Consider the following 18,184-nt stretch of genomic DNA (forward strand, 5'->3'; position numbering starts at 1 on the left):
CACTATCTTTCCAACGTTGTCTCCAAAACTCTATGCTTCATGTAGACTAGTGCCTTGAGATGAACACAAGTCAATGCCCTCACAGTCATTTAAGCAGGTACCATCGTTTTCTTACCTTTCCCCACATGAGTCTTTCTCTTCTGTACTTAATGTTGTTTTACAGCTATGCATGCCAAGGCAACCCGAGCTTGTAAAACAGCTAATTGCTTCTATTTTCTTGAATGATCGTAAAGTGTATCCTTGCTCATTTTTCCCATTCGGTAGTTGCCCAGGACCCCTTTTCTCCCATTGCTGATATCCTATTAACTTTTACACTTCCATGATGAGTGCTTTGCTTACACTATTTGTCACCATATCGCTAACACTGCACGCCGCATACTGGCCGAGAAGTCTCCCATTTCTCTTCATCAACTGAGCCAACGATCTTATCATACAAATACTGGAATGATGCCCCTTTTCGGCTACTTTCTTTCACCTTGATTAAACTTTCTTCCAAATTATTCTTCAGATTAGTTTTCAGAGCACCAACCAACTTCAGCACCATGACTTGTCTACATGTGGTACACTGAAGTGTACAATGAAGGGTAGTCTGTACGGTTGAAACTTTCAACGTAATCAGGGCTTTCCAGGCGGCTGCAGGATGACAAGGATTCAGTGCTGCATTCTTGAAGGAAAAAATGCCCGTGCCGTGCCTTCAACCGAGCTCGATCCGAGGCCAAAACAGGTTCCGGGCGAGAGGGGCAGGTTACTCTCCTAATCACCAGGGTATAATAAAATGTAGCCCCAAGCTTTTCCTCTGCCATTGTTCATAGGACATGCAAGGGTGCAACGTGCACTTGGTCTGCAAACGACCAGTGTCCCTTTTTTTTCGCTTGTCAACTCCTCCCCCATTCTTCCATTCCTCCATTGGGCTAGCTGTGAGAGAAGGACACTCTTAAAACAGTTACCTTCATCAAAAGCATATTCAAGGCCAAGCCAAGGTCCTCGCCCAAAAACGTGATTGTGCTACCATGTACTGAAGTTTGGTGTTGTGTGGGAGATCTGTTTGGGAACTTTCCCTCTCTCCAGTGCGTTATGAAATGTGTCGTGCCGCCTTCATGGGTAGGATGACAAATTATTGAGCATCACAGTGCCTGAAATAGGGGATGATTCTAGTGTGGCAACTCGAGCATCACCTTGGCTGAAAAAGCGGACAATGCGCCCAGAGTTGGCCATGCTGCTATTAAAAGCGAGGGACGTGTGTCTTTCAGAGTTCATCGGTTCGTTCCAAGTTCGTCAGTCTTCTATATCACATTGCAAAGCTTCATCATAGTTCCTGGGGGTGCTTTTTTTCTAGCAGCTGCTGTCTTTAACATCTCTTTAGAATTTTGAGCTTGGTACCAGCAGCTATCAACAAATCTTTCTTTCAACACCCTGTTACGTCAAAGAAAGGGAGAAGGACCGAAATGCAGTGGAAGCGGGTACCACAGTGGCGGCGCCTGGCCGGTGCCTGCGACAATTCTGTTAGGCAAGGCACTCCTTCAACACGCGTGTTATCTCTATGGCTGTTGACTTATAATTTTAGATGCGGAACATGTCTTGCTCGGGTTTATGTACCGTGGCATTGGAGTCCACACTCACACTTCGCATGCGCAACTCTCCTCTTCTCTATCCAACAGCTGCATATTACTCTTTCTACTTCTCTCATACCACCTGCTTGCGTTTTCAAATTCTGCTCTCGAGGCACGTACGCTACGCTCCTCCTCTAGTATACTCTCCTTCAAGTGTGAATGTTAAGCGGGTAGAGCGCTGTGCACGTTCAATGCACTGCTTGCTTCGGTTCTCCTACGCTCCCCCCTTTCTCGCATCACAAAGCCAATGCAGGCAGCGTCTGCTTGCTCCCCCCTCTCTCCTCGAGGCATCCCTCCACGCTGCGTTTACTAGACCATTGATTGATTTGTGGGGTTTAACGTCCCGAAACCACCATTTGATTATGAGAGACGCCGTAGTGAAGGGCTCCGGAAATTTTGACCACCTGGGGTTCTTTAACGTGCACCCAAATCTGAGTACACGGACCTACAACATTTCCGCCTCCATCGGAAATGCAGCCACAGTAGCCGGGAATCGAACCCACAACCTGCAGGTCAGCAGCCGAGTACCTTAGCCACTAGACCACCACGGCAGGGCAGGGTTTACTAGACCACTGCGCATACGCATTCCCTCCCTCATTCTGGTCTCCTGCACTTGAAAAAAGAGACTACTCGTGCTGCAGAACTGTTCACTGGCCACCGCGTTTATATAGGCACTAGACTTTGACCTCCAATGTAATAATCCCAATGGAAGATTTCCCCTGTGCGTTGAACAATAAAAATTTGCAGCGTGCGCATTAACTACAATCTGAGTCTTCTGTCTTTCACTGACCATTAGCAGCGATTGGCATGTTCCAGTAGGAAACACCAATCCATCACTACGTGCTTTGTTGTGCCTCCCCGGGTTTTTCTCCTGCGCGACGCCACTTCCTGCGCGACGCCACTATGAGCGCCAACGTCAACGCTGCCACCAGTGTAAGGGGTAGCACCTGCTGCTTTGCATCTACACATAGTTTTCTTAAAGGGCCATTCACCAGGTTTGACAATTTTGAGCTGACAAGCGCAATGCACAGCCAAGGCGTTCCTGATCACGCCTGCCAAAATTTGCAACACTACGCGCCGCGGAAATGGGTCAAATTTCAAGATGAACGCTACTCCCTCTCCCCTCTGCCGGCGCACGCGTAGAGAATGAGGGCATAACGTGGGCGTAGGAATGGCACTACGCACACGGCAATGCAGTGACGTTGGTCCTCTACGTAGACGACTGTGCTGTGACGCTGTCAACAGTATACCACCTGACATGCCAAAATTGCTGAACACAACATGCGCAGTTTATGTATTTGTTGCTTGAAGAGATTAATCAAACTTGAAATAAATAATGAAACACAATAAAAAATTTTGCGCGTTTTTCTTTAATTTATTTCCCGCAAAATGCTAAGAGATGCAGGGCTAATGTGCCAGGGTTTCGCATGCGTTCGTGTCTCCACGTTCAGCGCATTAAGAGGATGACCGCCGTGGAACGCTCCTACGCGTTCGCGCACTCATTGTGCTCATCTACTCTACCGCGTCTAAGCCAGCATTTCAAAACCATCCTGCAGAAACAGGCAGAAGACCACAAAATAACGCTGGTCAACAAAGCAACGCTGCTCGCGTGCTCGGGGGTTGCACTTGTTTGCGCACGTCATGCGCACGTCACCTCATGGTCGGATGCTGGAGAGGGTGGAGAAGAGATTTAACTTGCAAAGGCTACGCGGAGGAGTGGCAAGGGTTTGGAGCTCACCACCTCAAATCCTCGTTTCGTGCCGCCTCAAAAAACCTGTTTTCTCCACTCGTGATCAACCGATTAGAAAACTTTTTGTGGCAAAATGTTCCTCATCGGACACCCAACAACTTCCACTGTCTAACTAAAATTCGGTATAGGGCCTGGTGAGTGGCCCTTTAAGGGGGGCGCGGGTTTTAGAACGGTCGAAAATGGTAAAAAAAATCTATTTTTTGCAAAGCTCATTTGGGAAACGCGATAAAATCAACCTTCAATGCACCCCGGTGGAATTAAAATGCCCCAAAAAGAACGAAATTTGTTCCAACTTCCCACACGCGCCATGTGCTTTGGGACGGACCGAGCGCCGCCGCCTTAGGCTTGATATGAAGCTGTTTTCTTTGTGCACATTTTGCGCCATCTCAAAATGGCATAGCTCAAGCAGAATTTCTGCCGTCGCAGGTTTTCTGAAGGTCGTTTCCACATCGCTGATTGGCGTTCACGCGGCGTGCTTTTCCGAGTCTCCCATTGATTAGAATGACCAACGCATCATTTTTTAAAATTTTTATTTGTGTTGCGTTCACTGTGGCTGTACGATTGTGTGAATCTGCTCTAACGATCGTGCGTGTTTCTCGACGAACCTTGTTTCCGCTTTGCATTTGTACATTTCAATTGCGATCGAGATGCCTGGAGACTCTCATCTGAAAACATCGATGCGACGAGCTTTCAAAAACCGTAGAAAAACAGCCTTGGAACAAGAAGGCACCGGCCACAAGTGCCCTTTGGCAGCTAGTTGCAGTCGCGGCCGGACCCATCGAATCTGTCGGAAACTTTAAGGACACTGTCTACTGACGATGCCATGGGACCAAGTTCAACAAGCGATGCACTTTGTATTGATGCTGCGTACTACTCAATGGCGGAGCAGACGCAACGAGTTGGGAAATCAGCACAAACAAAGAGAGTTTTGTTGGGAAAGTCACCTACCGAAAGTTCACCCTCCTTGGAGTCAGCGCTTATAGCCTTCGCCATCCGATTTTCCCCAGCGCCTACACAGCCAGAGAGCTCGGAGTTGACACGAGCACCGATGACAATGTCATCGGTTAACAGCAACAGCATGACGTGTAGCTGAAATTGAAGCAGACATCATCGCGGGCAAGCGGAATGTCGTGCAAAAGAAAATACGAGATTTTTTCAGACACATCGATATTTTTTTTATGAACAGCTGTTTTTAGAGCCACCTAAATGATGCACTTACAAGATTGCAATGAGAATTTGTACTACAGTCGTGACCCTCTGCGTCAGCTAAAAATACCTATAAAAAAGGGGCATTTTTGTGGGCATTTGTTTTTCCGGAGGGATGCCCCATTTTCCAGACATTTTTATAGTCCCTTGAGGGTTCGAAACACGGCAACTTATTACCCAGGGCAGCATGCTGCCCAACAGCTAGGAGTTTGAGCCTCATAACCCACAACTTTTTAGAACCCCTCAACAGCTTGTTGCGGTGGGGTTCTCATAATGCTTTCTACATTGGAAAAATTTTTTAGAAATGATTCGAAGGGTAAAATAAGGCACATCGGTTTTTTTTTTGCATGGTAATAGTTGTAAAACATATATAAAATTTACGGTAAAAGTTCATTATAGAAAACTTTTCAGTGCATGTTGAAACTTCAAATGCCATTTTCTCAGCTTCACATTTTTTGCCAACCTGACCAGCCTTACGCAACTTTAATTCATGATTTTGTGAAGCAATTTTTTTACTTTTATACCATTTAACTCAAGAAACAGGACTACGGAGCTATGCTATTTTTCTGGGGCTAAGAGGGACATATGAAATGTAATGAACAATAATCTGAGCTAAATAAATGTGAAATTTTGCAGCATTAATGCAAATGAGAATTTTGATATGATGATGTATCTCAGTGACAATATAAATAGCATAGCTCCACATGACAGGTCTTTGGCTACAGCTGCATCTTAAACAGAACCTAAAATTATTAAGAGAAAGTGCCTTAAAGGGCCCGTAAATTACCCAAAGGTCGAAAGTCAGTTGCTGTGGGGAAATTTTGCACAAGGAGGAGGAGGAGGAGAAAAAAACCTATATTGATGCTGGCTGTGCCAGATAGCCCTTATCCCCACTAGGCTGGTTGACATGCCTAGTCCGGGACGTCATTAGTCGAGGCCGCCACCCAAGCCCGCTGGACTATAGTTCGATGTTCCTCTCGTGTGGAGCTATTGAGTAGGGTCGTCTCCGAGTCCTCTTTGGTGGGGTTGGGAAAGGAGGTTAATTTTGGGTTCATTTGGCAGGCCCAGACCATATGGTAAGTGTTGGCCACTTCCCCACAGTACTGGCACTGCGCACTTATTTTTGGGTGATAATATTTGAGTATGACTGGACAGAGCAGCGTGTTCGTCTGTAGACGCCGCAGGACCTGCTCCTCCGTTTTCGAGAGTCCCTTCGCTGGTGCGGGATACAAGCAGCGTTGCCCAATGTAGTATTCTTTGATTTCTCGAAACCGTGTTAAAGGTGTGGGACGTTCAGGTCTATCAGGGGAACGGGGAGCTTCCCGGGAAGTAAGCACGCGAGCCGCTGCATGTGCACCCTCGTTACCCCGTAGACCCTGATGTCCCGAAGTCCATATAAGACGTTTTGGGGTAGGATCGCTGTTCCTGATGCTGAATTTTAAGTCTAGAAGCCAATGGAGAGATTTCTCCTGCAAGATAGCTCTCGCAGGCTCTTCGAGAGTCTGTAACTATTTGTTTTGAGTTTGGATGGGATAATGCCAGTGCAATGGCCACCTCCTCCGCCTTACTTGAGCTTGTGGCTTTGAAAGTGAGGCCGTCCACCTGCGTTCTTTGATGTATTACCGCCGCCGTGTAGTATCCCCTAGGTGACGGCCCGGCCAAATCGACGGAATAGACCCCATTACAGGAGCCAAGCTGTTGTTCAATTGCCTCAGCGCGCGCTTGCCTTCTACCCTGGTGCATCTCCCTGGTAATATTGCGGGGAAGCGGGGACACCCAGAGTTTTGTTCTACAAAGTTCAGTAATACGCTCCGCGTTTTCAATTTCGCATTCGTGCCGGATCAAGAGCCGGTCCAGTAGGCGCCGCCCGGGGGCGTCTGCGTAAGACGCGTATATTGAATTGTGAGGTGGGCTTCTTGGAGCTCTTGTATAGAGTTGAAGACTACCAATGCACAGAGTTTCTGATTTGAAGTGCTGATGGGTAAATCAAGTGCATGCTTAATTACTTTCTTAAGAATAGCATAGACTCTGTTCTCTTCGTGTTTAGTCATTCGTAAGTACGGTATTGAATATAAAATCCTGCTAGTTACAAAAGCATGGGTGAGCCGAATCGCGTCCCTTCCTCGTAGCCCCCCGCGCTTGTTTGACACTCGGCGGATCATGTGCCCTACCTATTCTCCAATTTTCCGTAGCTTGTCTAGCGTGGTGCTGTTTTTTGTTCTGTTGTGAATCAGAAGGCCCAGGATTCGTAGTTCTGAAATTTTTCGTATGGTTCATCCTGATACCATCAAGTTTAGGGTCGTCCTATCTTTGTTTTCTCCGATATGCAGGAATTCATATTTGGTTGGAGCGCACTGCAACCCACACTGACCCACATAGTCCTCCACAATGGAGGCGGCCTGCTGCAGGCGGTCTTCAATTTCTCCTAAACTGCCCCGATTCGTCCAGATTGTTATATCATCGGCGTTTATTGCATGATATATTCCTTCCACTACTGCCAATGCTTGCGGGAGCTTCATCATGGCAATGTTGAATAGCAGCGCAGATAGGACAGCTCCTTGCGGGGTTCTGCCACATTTTGAATGGTCCATGTTCCTCGTTATCTATGTGAATGAACGCCAGTCTCTCAGAGAGAAAGTCTCTATTGTAGGCAAAGATTTTCTTATCGCAATGGGTACTACTCAAGTTCTTCAGGATGCTTTCATGCTTAATGTTGTCGAATGCGCCTTTAAGGTCGAGTGCAAGGATTGCCCTGTCGTTGTGCGTCGAGGGAATGGGTTGGACAATGTCTCGTTTTAGTTGCAAGAGGACATCTTGCGCAGACAGGTGTGGCCTAAAGCCAAACATTTCGCATGAGTGTACGACGAACACGAAGCCGTGATAATTTCTTGAAATGGTGCAGTAATAGTGAAGTTAGACGCGTTTGATTATCGAAACCGCGATGACTACACCTTTCGCTCTCTCCAGCGCTTTCCTCCACTGATATCCTTTTCCACGCCGCTTTGCCTTCTCGCCGAGCACCCCTCCCAATCTCACGTGGGATACGTCATCGCTGACTCGCTCCTTGAAACACTGTCTACATCCGGTAGCCGCGACCCCGATAGTCGACTCTGTCAGTTGCGTGCTTGTTGGGAAACCGTGGCTGCCGTAATCGTGCCGGTATGAAACCTGCATTGCGGGCATACCTTCAAAGGATTGTCTACGTAATGGACCCATACGGGGACGCAACGTGCCCTGCACGCAGGCAACACGACGAAAAACAAGCAGCTTAGCTGCTTGCAGACTGACCGGAAGTCATAGGCTCTTGCTCGACCGCATATTTGGCATATTTGACTCGGTGCACCAGATATGGCACGGCGCATCACGCAGTGGCCCGAAAGGCCCAAAAAGGAGGATGGATTGTTTGTTAGAATTTTCGGCGCGCTGGCAACTCGTAGCACTGCCACGTGCAGAATCATTGATCGTGACGCATTCTGCACACAATGGGTGCATTTACTTGAAATGCTTGAAAAAATATTGGAGGTGATTTATGGGCACTTTAACAACCCTTAAGGAATTACACATTCGACTTCAATTATGCTCTCACAATTCAGTAACCAGTTGGTGTATATTAAAACGAATATTTTTGAAAAGAGGAGGCATAAATACATATACACACCTAATTTATTTACAGTATCTTTTTAAATAAAAATTTTAATTTCAAGACTAGCATCTCCTTTTAAAGAACCACTCACCAGGCCCTATACCAAATTTTATTTAGTCAATGGAAGAGTTGTTGTGTGTCTAATGAGGAACATTACTTCACAAAAAGTTTTTTGAATCGGGTCATTACGAGCTGAGAAAACTGTTTTTTTTCAGCGGCACGAAACGAGGATGAGAGGAGGTGAGCTCGAAACCCTTGCCACTCCCCCTAGTAGCCTTTGCAGGCAAAATCTCTTCCCTACCCTCTCCGGCATCCGACCAAAAGGTCACGTGCGCATGACGTGCCCGAACAAGCCCCAACCCAGAACACGCGAGCGGCGTTGTTTTGTTGACCAGCGTAATTTTATGCTCTATTGCCTGTTTCTGCGGGATGGTTTGAAAATGCTGGCTAAGACGCAGTAGAATAGATGAGCACAATGAGTGTGTAAACGTGTAAGAGCGCTACTTTCGCATCCACGGCTGTTGTCTGCTCAATGCGCTGACCATGGTAACACGAACGCATGCTAGATGCCGGCAAATTAGCCCCGCATCTCGCTGCAATTCAAGGGAAAAAATATAAAAAAGATGTGCACATTCCCTTATTGCGTCTCATTATTTATCTGAAATTTTATTCCCCTCTTTAAGCAAGAAATTGTATAAACTACACATGTTGTGTTAAATAATTTTTGCCATGTCACGTGCCATCGTTACCATCGTCAGAGCACAGTAGTCTACTCAGAGTATTAACGTCACTGCACTTTCGTGTACGTAAGGCAGTTCATACGTGCACATCAAGCCCTCATTCTGTTAGCACACACCCGCGAAAGAATAGGGGAGCATCGTTCATCTCGAAATTTGACCAATTTCCGTGGAATGTAGCAGTGCGAATTTTGGCAGATGTGATCGTTAATGCCCCACCTTCACATTGCGCGTGTTAGCTCAGAATTGTCAAATCTGTAGAGTGGCCCTTCAAGTACGAGCAGTTGAAGTTTTTTAATTATTGTTCAATGCAACAGCCAGAGCAGCGGTAATGACTGTCATTTAGTAAGCAATAGGCGTACATCCAGAGCTACATTCTTGTTGCACCTGCTGAGCCTGCAGTCACTTATTTGACCTCGGTCAACATTGTTCCTTTTTTGTGTATGACAGCGTACCCCCTTCTGCTTGAGGGAACAGCTCCTCAACATTGCCAATAAAGTGCCGACGACAAAACAGGCTTGTCTGTTGATTATCAACATCGAGAGGCAACACTTGCTAAGTGGGAATGAGAGACTACACTGTGAATATCTATCCTAAACATTATTTTCTACTAACACTGCAATATTGAATCAGCACTCGTTAAGCACCTATGTATGGTTCCTTTTGGTGCTGTTTCATGTGAATGTGTTTATATTGGTGCGTGTGTGGCAATTTCCATTTGTCGAAAACTTTTAAGCATGCTTGAACTACGCCTTTAAAAGTAGAACCCTATAGCGTAATCGGGACCCGTGCGCATCGCCGAATCAGTAAACTTGACTTTGGTTCTCAGTGAATGCCAAAACTGTACAAGGAAACAAATGTTTCCACATGTGACGTTGTCCATTTGAAACTATTATGGAATGCCTACTGAAGTACAGTTGCAAAGTGCCCACTATGCCCAATTTCTTCCTTTGGCTAATCAGGGAGGAGTCCACCACACGTATGTAAGACAAATGTGAACCTACGCAGCTGTTGACCTGGTTGATGCTTTTGATGCTGATAGGGACTTTAGTATGCCTGAGCGCTTTGTAGTGGGTGGGCTTTTAAAACATCCCTTCATTGCGTGTTTCTCATGTGCTGAGGTCTATCGCAATTCTACGCTTCTGCCATGCAACACTATATGCCTTAAGATAGGTCCTCTAATTCCAGGACACTTTTCTTTCTAAAGCAGCTTGAACCAATGACTTGACTCTGGTATAAAACATGCTTGTTGCATGGAAGGCCCGAAGTCGATTTGCACTTCAACCATTTGGTATCATTAATAGCTATCTCGACTTTTTCACTCACAGACAGCACTGATTTTTCACTCACCACAAGCAACGCAGAAACATTAATTTATGTGAAACATTCTCTTAACGTTATTGCGCTCTAATACCTAAAGCGTAGTATTCTGACTGCGCATTTCGAAAACAGACGCGGAAAAAGTCCTATGTGTGGCACTTGTGATAGACGAGCTCAAAAGTTCCAGTTTCACGTGTCTGTAGTATGGCTGGAATGGATGAAAAAGTTTGTGTAGAAGCGTTCCTTTGGAATCGTTTCTTTACACTCTTTCGATTTACATGTTAAATTCATACAACATGAGTAGGGTAAAGTGAGCTTCAAATTTATTACTTGCTTTCACCTCAAATCTATCTAGAGCAATATTTTGATCAAGCATTAAAATGTAATGATGCATTCAAACTTTCAAAATGTAACTGGAATGGCTTCCTCTCACATTGAGGGAACTTGGAACGGAAACTCGTTCCAAGATTGGAAAGGAAGGAGGAACGGACTTCCGTTTTTGTTCTGGAGGAACGTGTACAACACTGGTTGACCAGCATGTACATGAAGCAAATGATCTTCAGGTCAAGCCAAAACCAAACTTTGCTATCGCTACAGAGCAGCAACTCGGCAAACTTCACCTAATCTCTTCTTGCAGCACACGAGTTCTATGCTATATACATGCGGACACCATAAGGCAACTCCATCCATGTTGCATAGACGTATCCACAAAGTGCACAGAGAAAGGATTATTACAAATTATAACACATGAAGTTTGTGAAATTGTAAATGATGAATGCAACTTTCATAAAGCTAACTAAAAAATCATGAATCAAGGAAGAAAAAAAATCATTTGTAAAAGTTACAATGGTACCACGATTTTTCACTGTTAGGAGTTCAGAGATATAAGGATATTTAAAGGACATTAGACAGAAAACTGCTTCGTTATATTGATGTCAGACTTTACAGATTTCCCACAAATGCCTCTGTACTGTTTCAAAAAGAGTGAGATTATACCAGGCAATGCAATGTCACCGGTTCACCAGATAATGCTTCAGCCTGTTACACAGTCAAGAATATTTTTTTTCCATTTTCAAATGTCAAATAGAAGTGCTACTATCATGCATTGTGCCAGCTTATCTGCAATCAAAACTGTTTCTATAAGCACAGACTGACATGTCAGAACAAAAGTATATGGATTACTAAATAGCTAGTCTGAATGAGCGCTTTGCGAGCCAAGGTCATCTTCACGCTAACAATTCAAATTTAAATGTTGTAATGATATCTGCTATTTTCTCTCCTATTTCAATAGACCAATGATGAAAAAGTGAATAGCCTATTTCATACGTTTTTATATGACCAAATCAAAATAGAAGTTTTGACATCATGCCCCGCCGCGGTGGTACAGTGGCTGAGGCACTTGGCTGATGACCGCAGGTCGCGGGATCAAATCCCGGCTGTGGTGGCTGCATTTCTGATGGAGGTGGAAATGATGTAGGCCCGCGCGCAACTAGCTACTTGCTTCTAATGAGGTATACATGGGTAAGGGAATGCAAACATAAAAACACGCACAACACCAAACTAACGATCAAATCCCGGGGTGGCATGCGGCCACCGTCTGCCTGATGCCCCCGGCGAAGATGCAAAGATACACCCCGGCCTCCGCTTGCATTGCACAAAACTCTCCCATAAAGAGTTATGGCGCAGCTTCCTGACCAGTAAAAGTATTGAATGACTCTGGCAATACTGTAAAGAGTTGAAATTTGCATTAGGTGTGCAGTTAGGATTAGATGATATGCTTACTTCAGGCACACGCAAGCGAGAATGGCACGAACTTGTGCGAGGAAACGGGACTAGTTGAAGAGGAAGTAAAATAATGTGCAAGCTTCTGGGAGGTTCTGGGTTCTATTTCCAGTGTCACAGTTTTACTAATGCGCAGAGAAGGTGCTATTAGCTTTGTGTCATGGGTATACTTTTATCTTGATAGGGTTGATTCTTCTTTTCCGTTACTTTTGTCCCTCCCATTTTATTGTTTTTTTTTTCACCAGCGACTCCTCAGAGCCGTGCTCTCTTAGACTGCAGAAACATGTGTGTTTGCTATGCTAAACTACTACTACACGAACTTATACACTAATGAGGGCGAGCACGAGATGACTGTCCGTCATAAAAACTCGTACAAGGCTACCATAGGTCCAGGAATCATGCTCTGCGCCTCCTGAACTCAAAGAGGACTCTTTGACATTAGGCATGCTGTGATTATGTGAATGCAGAGGAGGAAAGTAAGCATCCAGTCCAGATTAGAGTGGAATAGAGTAGAGCCCTGTATCTATAACAGACACATGCGGGAGGGATGCGCCAAGAACCAGGATAGTTATAAAATAAAGTCGTAAATTTTGTTAGATTATGTCGGTTAATATGCTGACAGTGATGAAAGAAAAAAAATAAATACTAAGAATTGATGAGTAGGAACTACAGATATATAAAATGGAGCGGATATTTCGAAGTAACAGTAAAGCAACTTGGAAAACCAGGAATTTAGGAATGATTGATTCGATAGTCAGAATCTCTCTGAACTTTTTATAAAACTGTAGCAAGGCATCGCAGATGAAAGTTCCTCTCTTCTTTTTCGTTGGCTGTAGGAGGAGCGCTTACTGTGAATGAAGTAGAAGGTGCAAGGCCTTTTGTAGCTCATAAGTAAAAACAGTTTACATTGAAGGGAACTGAGCAAGGCATTGGTTCGTTCTAATTGGTAATCCTTAGCTACAAGCTTGATAGCACGAAACGTTTTGCACGAAAGACAAAAAGACATGGCAGTTACAAACTCTTGCTTCCAAGTAACTTTTAACTTCTTTTATCCCAAGTAAAATACGGTTTTTCGATGGTTGCTGGTGAAAGTGCCATGTAATGCACGCGTGTTGCTTTGATCAGGTGATTCAATGCCCCTTTTCTTCTTTCACTGCATTGATATTTCCAAGCTCTAATATTAAAAGTTATTTGAAAGTAAACCTGTGAGCCTGTCATGTCTCTTTGTCTATTATACAAGAAGTTCTATGCTATAAAGCTTGAAGGGGAGATAGTTTAAAACAGTTGAATAATAAATGGATTAGAGCCATTTTGTGGTTGGTATGTTCAAGTATCATGGGCCTTCACAAAACAAGTGGTGTACCGTATATACTCGTGTAAGGGCCGCACTTTTTTTTCGAAAATTTTGCTAGGTGCGGCCCTTACACGAATCAGGCCGATTTAGTACAGGCAGTACAGGCCAAAGGTCTGTACTGTTTATGCAACAGTAGCAGAGTGCAAGAGTCACAAATGACATGCCAGAAATGTTTTTATTCGGATTCCATTTCGCTGTCCTCGTTCTCGGAGGAGCTCGCCTCGGCGTCCGCGTCTTCCCAGAGACGGTCATCTTCGGTGCCGTTCATGGAGTTCGAAATTCCCGTTACCTTGAAGCTTTTAGCAACTACTTCTACTGACATGGCACGCCACGCATTCAAAATCCATTCACACACCTGTTGGAGCGACGCCCGCTTCAGCCGTCCTGTAGGGGTCTTCTCGTGGACGCCTCCAGCCATCCATTCAGAGTAACATCGGCGAAATTCCACTTTGAATGGTCTGTTGACGCATACGTCGAGCGGCTGCAGCACACTCGTCAGGCCACCGGGAATGACGGCCAAGTCCGTACGAGTTGCGGCAACTCGGTTCTTGACGCGGTCGGTCAAGTGGCCCCTAAAGCTGTCCAAAACAAGGAGGGCTTTCCGTTGTAACAGCCCTCCAGGTCTGTTTGCCCAGACGGTCTTAATCCAGTCAACGACCAGTTCCTCGGACATCCAGCCCTTCTCTTGCGCACGTACGACGATTCCCTGAGGGAACTTCTCTTTTGGGAGAGTCTTCCTTTTAAATACGACGTACGGCGGAAGCCTCCTGCCGTCTGCCGTGATGCACAACATCACAGTGCACCTTTGGCGTTCTGCACCAGTCGTGCGCACAGACACACTTTTCGCACCTTTTAAATCCACTGTGGTGCTTTCCGGTGCATCGAACCACACAGGTGTCTGGTCCGCATTCCCAATTTGGGACAGGTCGTATTCATGCTCCCTCCTGAGAGCATTCACGAAGCGATGAAACTTAATGACGTGGTCTTCGTACTCGCGCGGCAGTTTTTGGCAAATCGTCGTTCGGCGCCGAATAGAAAGCTGGTTACGGTTCATAAACCGCGTAGCCCAGCCCCGACTTGCCTTGAATTGTGCCGGGGGTATTTCCATGTGGCGAGCGATGCTGAGGGCTTTGACGCGTATCATGTCAGTCGATACGGCGTAGCCGTCCCTTCGTGTGTCGACGACGTAGTTGACGAGCTCGCTTTCGAGTTGCGGGTACTTGCACTTTTTCCCGCGAAACGCCTTTCGGCTCCTGTTAGTAGCGGCGAGGGCATCTTTCTGATTCATCCAGTAACGCACGCGCTTCTCATCGACGTCGTACTTTCGTCCAGCTTCCCGCTTCCCGTGCTCCTCGGCATAGTCAATCACTTGCAGCTTAAATGCTGCAGTGAATGATCTCAGATGCCGGCCCATCGTCCGTCACGTGCGCTGGCTTCTGCAGGGTTCACTACAACCAACAAAGTGACACCGACGACACCGATCTGAAGTCGCGCTGCCAACGTATCGACACGATGCTAGGAACGATGCCAACAAAGAGGCCGCACAAGGCAAATATGGCGGCGCGCTGTCAACAGCGTGGTCGGCGCGTCGGCGGAAGTAGAATAAAAGCGGAAAAGCGTGCAGCGCCATCTGGCTGTAAATGAACTAACTACACTTTTCTGGCGGGACATTTTGAACTTTTGTTTTTTTTTTTTCGAAATATCCGCTTTCAAAGTTGGGGTGCGGCCCTTACACGAGGGCGGCCCTTACACGAGTATATACGGTAGGTCGAATTTGATCATCAAAGTTCCCCAGGTGCACTTTGGCTTCTGTGTAGAGTTCTGCTTACTACACGTCAAAAATAAGCAGCCCAATAGGCTACTTAGGAGGAGGGCTTGCCATACTTCCTCAGGACAAGTCTTCGCAACCGATGATGCAACCAGACCTTACCGTAATTGTGCCAGTGCCTGGTGCACCACTTGTGGTTGTTCTACCTAAGGCGTCCTCCATTTCAGTGACCCTCAAAGGCTGCGTTTGAGCATTATCCCTGACACAGATTGCATTTCTAGCATCGTTTGTCTCAGAAAGGCAAATTCTGCTACTTTTTTTCTTTTTAGACTTCTGCTCTGCTTATGCCTTCCTTGAGCACAACATGTCTTGCACCAACCAGATGTCCTGCATTAGCCCAAAAGGGATCTCAGAATATCCTACGCTTCGCTTGAAGGTGTTGATCCATTATTCTGTTCACAAATTTGCACCCGCTGCTTGGAAGCTAGCTCTCCAGAACACTTCTAAATTTTTTTTTCTGTGATGAACGCACTTACCCATGTAGTAACCCATTCCAGTCTCTGCGGCGGCATCTTTGGTTTTGAGCGAAAAAGCAGTGCTCGTTGTAAACAAAAAATCGAGCAATAGATACAAATGAAAATATCAGCTCTGCAATTTCACTTTCCAAGTGGCACAATTTACGTCTCCACTGAGAATCGAATGCGGTCTAGCGATTGAGAAGGTGATAGTGTGCATGCATGCCGACATTGCATTCCACTTCTAACCACGAAAGTTAGAGGCTCTAACTTTCTAGCTTATTTACTACTACTATTTTCACTAAGGCTGTTTTCTAGTTGCTGATTGCGATATTTATTCCTGTGCATAGTCATGCCTTCTCTCCTATTAGATGTGCTGTGGCATGAAATACATTTCATTTTGTACGCATGTAAAGACAATATAAAAATCGCCACATCCCAGAAGGTCCACACAAAGCTTTCAGTAACAGGGTCTAGGCTCTGAGGATAATGCTAAGTTGGGTGTTATGTGCTTTTGCTGTCCTATTCTCTCACAGAAAGTACAGCGTGTGATTCGAGGGTGTTAGGTCTTCTCACAGGAATAAGCGGCAGCGTTGGTACGCACCTGTCTTCAAGTGTATCGTCCTTGATACGACTCATCATGGATGAGTCGGAGTTACAAGGCACACTGACTAAAGTTCCTGAAAAATTACGAGTCGGTGCCGCCGACTCATTTCATGAGTGAAATTGCAGAGCTGATATTTTCATTTGTATCTATTGCTCGAATTTTTGTTCACAACGAGCACTGCTTTTTCGCTCAAAACCAAAGATGCCGCCGCAGAGACTGGAATGGGTTACTACATGGGTAAGTGCGTTCATCACAGAAAAAAAAATTTAGAAGTGTTCTGGAGAGCCAGCTTTCAAGCAGCGGGTGCAAATTTGTGAACAGAATAATGGATCAACACCTTCAAGCGAAGCGTAGGATATTCTGAGATTCCTTTTGGGCTAATGCAGGACATCTGGTGGTGCAAGACATGTTGTGCTCAAGTAAGGCATAAGCAGAGCAGAAGTCTAAAAAGAAAAAAAGTAGCAGAATTTGCCTTTCTGAGACAAACGATGCTAGAAATGCAATCTGTGTCAGGGATAATGCTCAAACGCAGCCTTTGAGGGTCACCGAAATGGAGGACGCCTTAGGTAGAACAACCATAAGTGGTGCACCAGGCGCTGGCACAATTACGCTAAAATCTGGTTGCATCATCGGTTGCGAAGACTTGTCCTGAGGAAGTATGGCAAGCCCTCCTCCTAAGTACCCTATTGGGCTGCTTATTTTTTACGTTTAGTAAGCAGAACTATACACAGAAGCCAAAGTGCACCTGGGGAACTTTGATGATCAAATTCGACCTACACCACTTGTTCTGTGAAGGCCCATGATAGGTGAACGCATGTAATTACAATATAAAAATCGCCACATCCCAGAAGATCCCCACAAAGCTTTCAGTAACAGTGTCTAGGCTCTGAGGATAATGCTAAGTTGGGTGTTATGTGCTTTTGCTGTTCTATTCTCTCACAGAAAGTACAGCGTGTGGTTCGAGGGTGTTAGGTCTTCTCACAGGAATAAGCGGCAGCGTTGGTACGCGCCTGTCTTTAAGTGTATCGTCCTTGATGCGACTCATCATGGATGAGTCGGAGTTACAAGGCACACTGACTAAAGTTCCTGAAAAATTACGATTAACACAATTTATGCTAACCACCATATCAAAACCAGCTGAACACATATAGTATAACAACTCACTCGACTTCTTGAAAGGAATCGGCTCCTCAGGACAATACATCGCAACAGGTGCCAAAGATGTCATTGATGTAATAGCTCAAGCAGAACATTAGCAGCAGAGCTGTCCATTCGCAGTAGCTAACCCCTTGGATTCCACTCTTTCATTCAAGTGCCAACATTCGTGGGAAGCATGTACACACCGGAATGCTTGCAGGGTCTTTGCCAAAACGAAGAGCCTCATCGGGCCCTACAGTCTACAACACTACCTGCCCATCCTGCCCATGTAGCCGGTGACCTATATAGAGTGCTTGCTCACTCCCCCCAGTTGTATATAAGGCTTGTGAAATGGCTGCCGCAGAGTTAAAGTTAACCTGCAGAGACAGCATGAGCCCCTCTTAACAAATAGAGAAGGGACAGCCAGGCACCCCTGAGCATGTCTTCCAGACATTTTCATGGTCCCTTGAGGATTCTGAAGGCGGCAACTTATTACCCAAGGTAGCATGCTGCCTAACATCTAGGAGTTTGAGCCTCATACCCCACAACTTTTCTGAACCCCTCAACAGCTTGTCGCGGTGGGGTTCTGATAATGCTTTCCACATTGGAAAAATTTTTTAGAAATGATTCCAAGGGTAAAATAAGGCACATCGTTTTTGTTTTGCAGGGTAATAGTTGGAAAACGTGTATAAAATTTGTGGTAAAAGTTCATTACAGAAAACTTTTCAGTGCATGTTGAAACTTCAAATGCCATT

General features: G+C 45.6%; 1 protein-coding gene across 7 annotated transcripts in view; it reads right to left on the minus strand.

Moving 5' to 3' along the window:
* LOC119185074 (uncharacterized) overlaps positions 1-18,184 on the minus strand; it is a 77,892-nt gene that overhangs the window by 18,449 nt on the left and 41,259 nt on the right. Inside the window, exon 5 of one of the 7 annotated variants that reach the window (XM_075890602.1) lies at positions 11,832-11,991. The exons of 4 other annotated variants lie outside the window; for them this stretch is intronic. In XM_075890602.1, coding sequence (XP_075746717.1) covers positions 11,832-11,991 — 160 coding nt within the window. Of the gene's footprint in view, positions 1-4,308; positions 4,450-11,831; positions 11,992-18,184 lie in introns of those variants that run through there. 2 more of the 7 variants (XM_075890604.1, XM_037434201.2) reach the window with 2 other exon arrangements.

This window comes from Rhipicephalus microplus, chromosome 3, assembly GCF_043290135.1.
Source record: "Rhipicephalus microplus isolate Deutch F79 chromosome 3, USDA_Rmic, whole genome shotgun sequence".
In the NCBI taxonomy this organism is placed as follows: domain Eukaryota; kingdom Metazoa; phylum Arthropoda; class Arachnida; order Ixodida; family Ixodidae; genus Rhipicephalus; species Rhipicephalus microplus.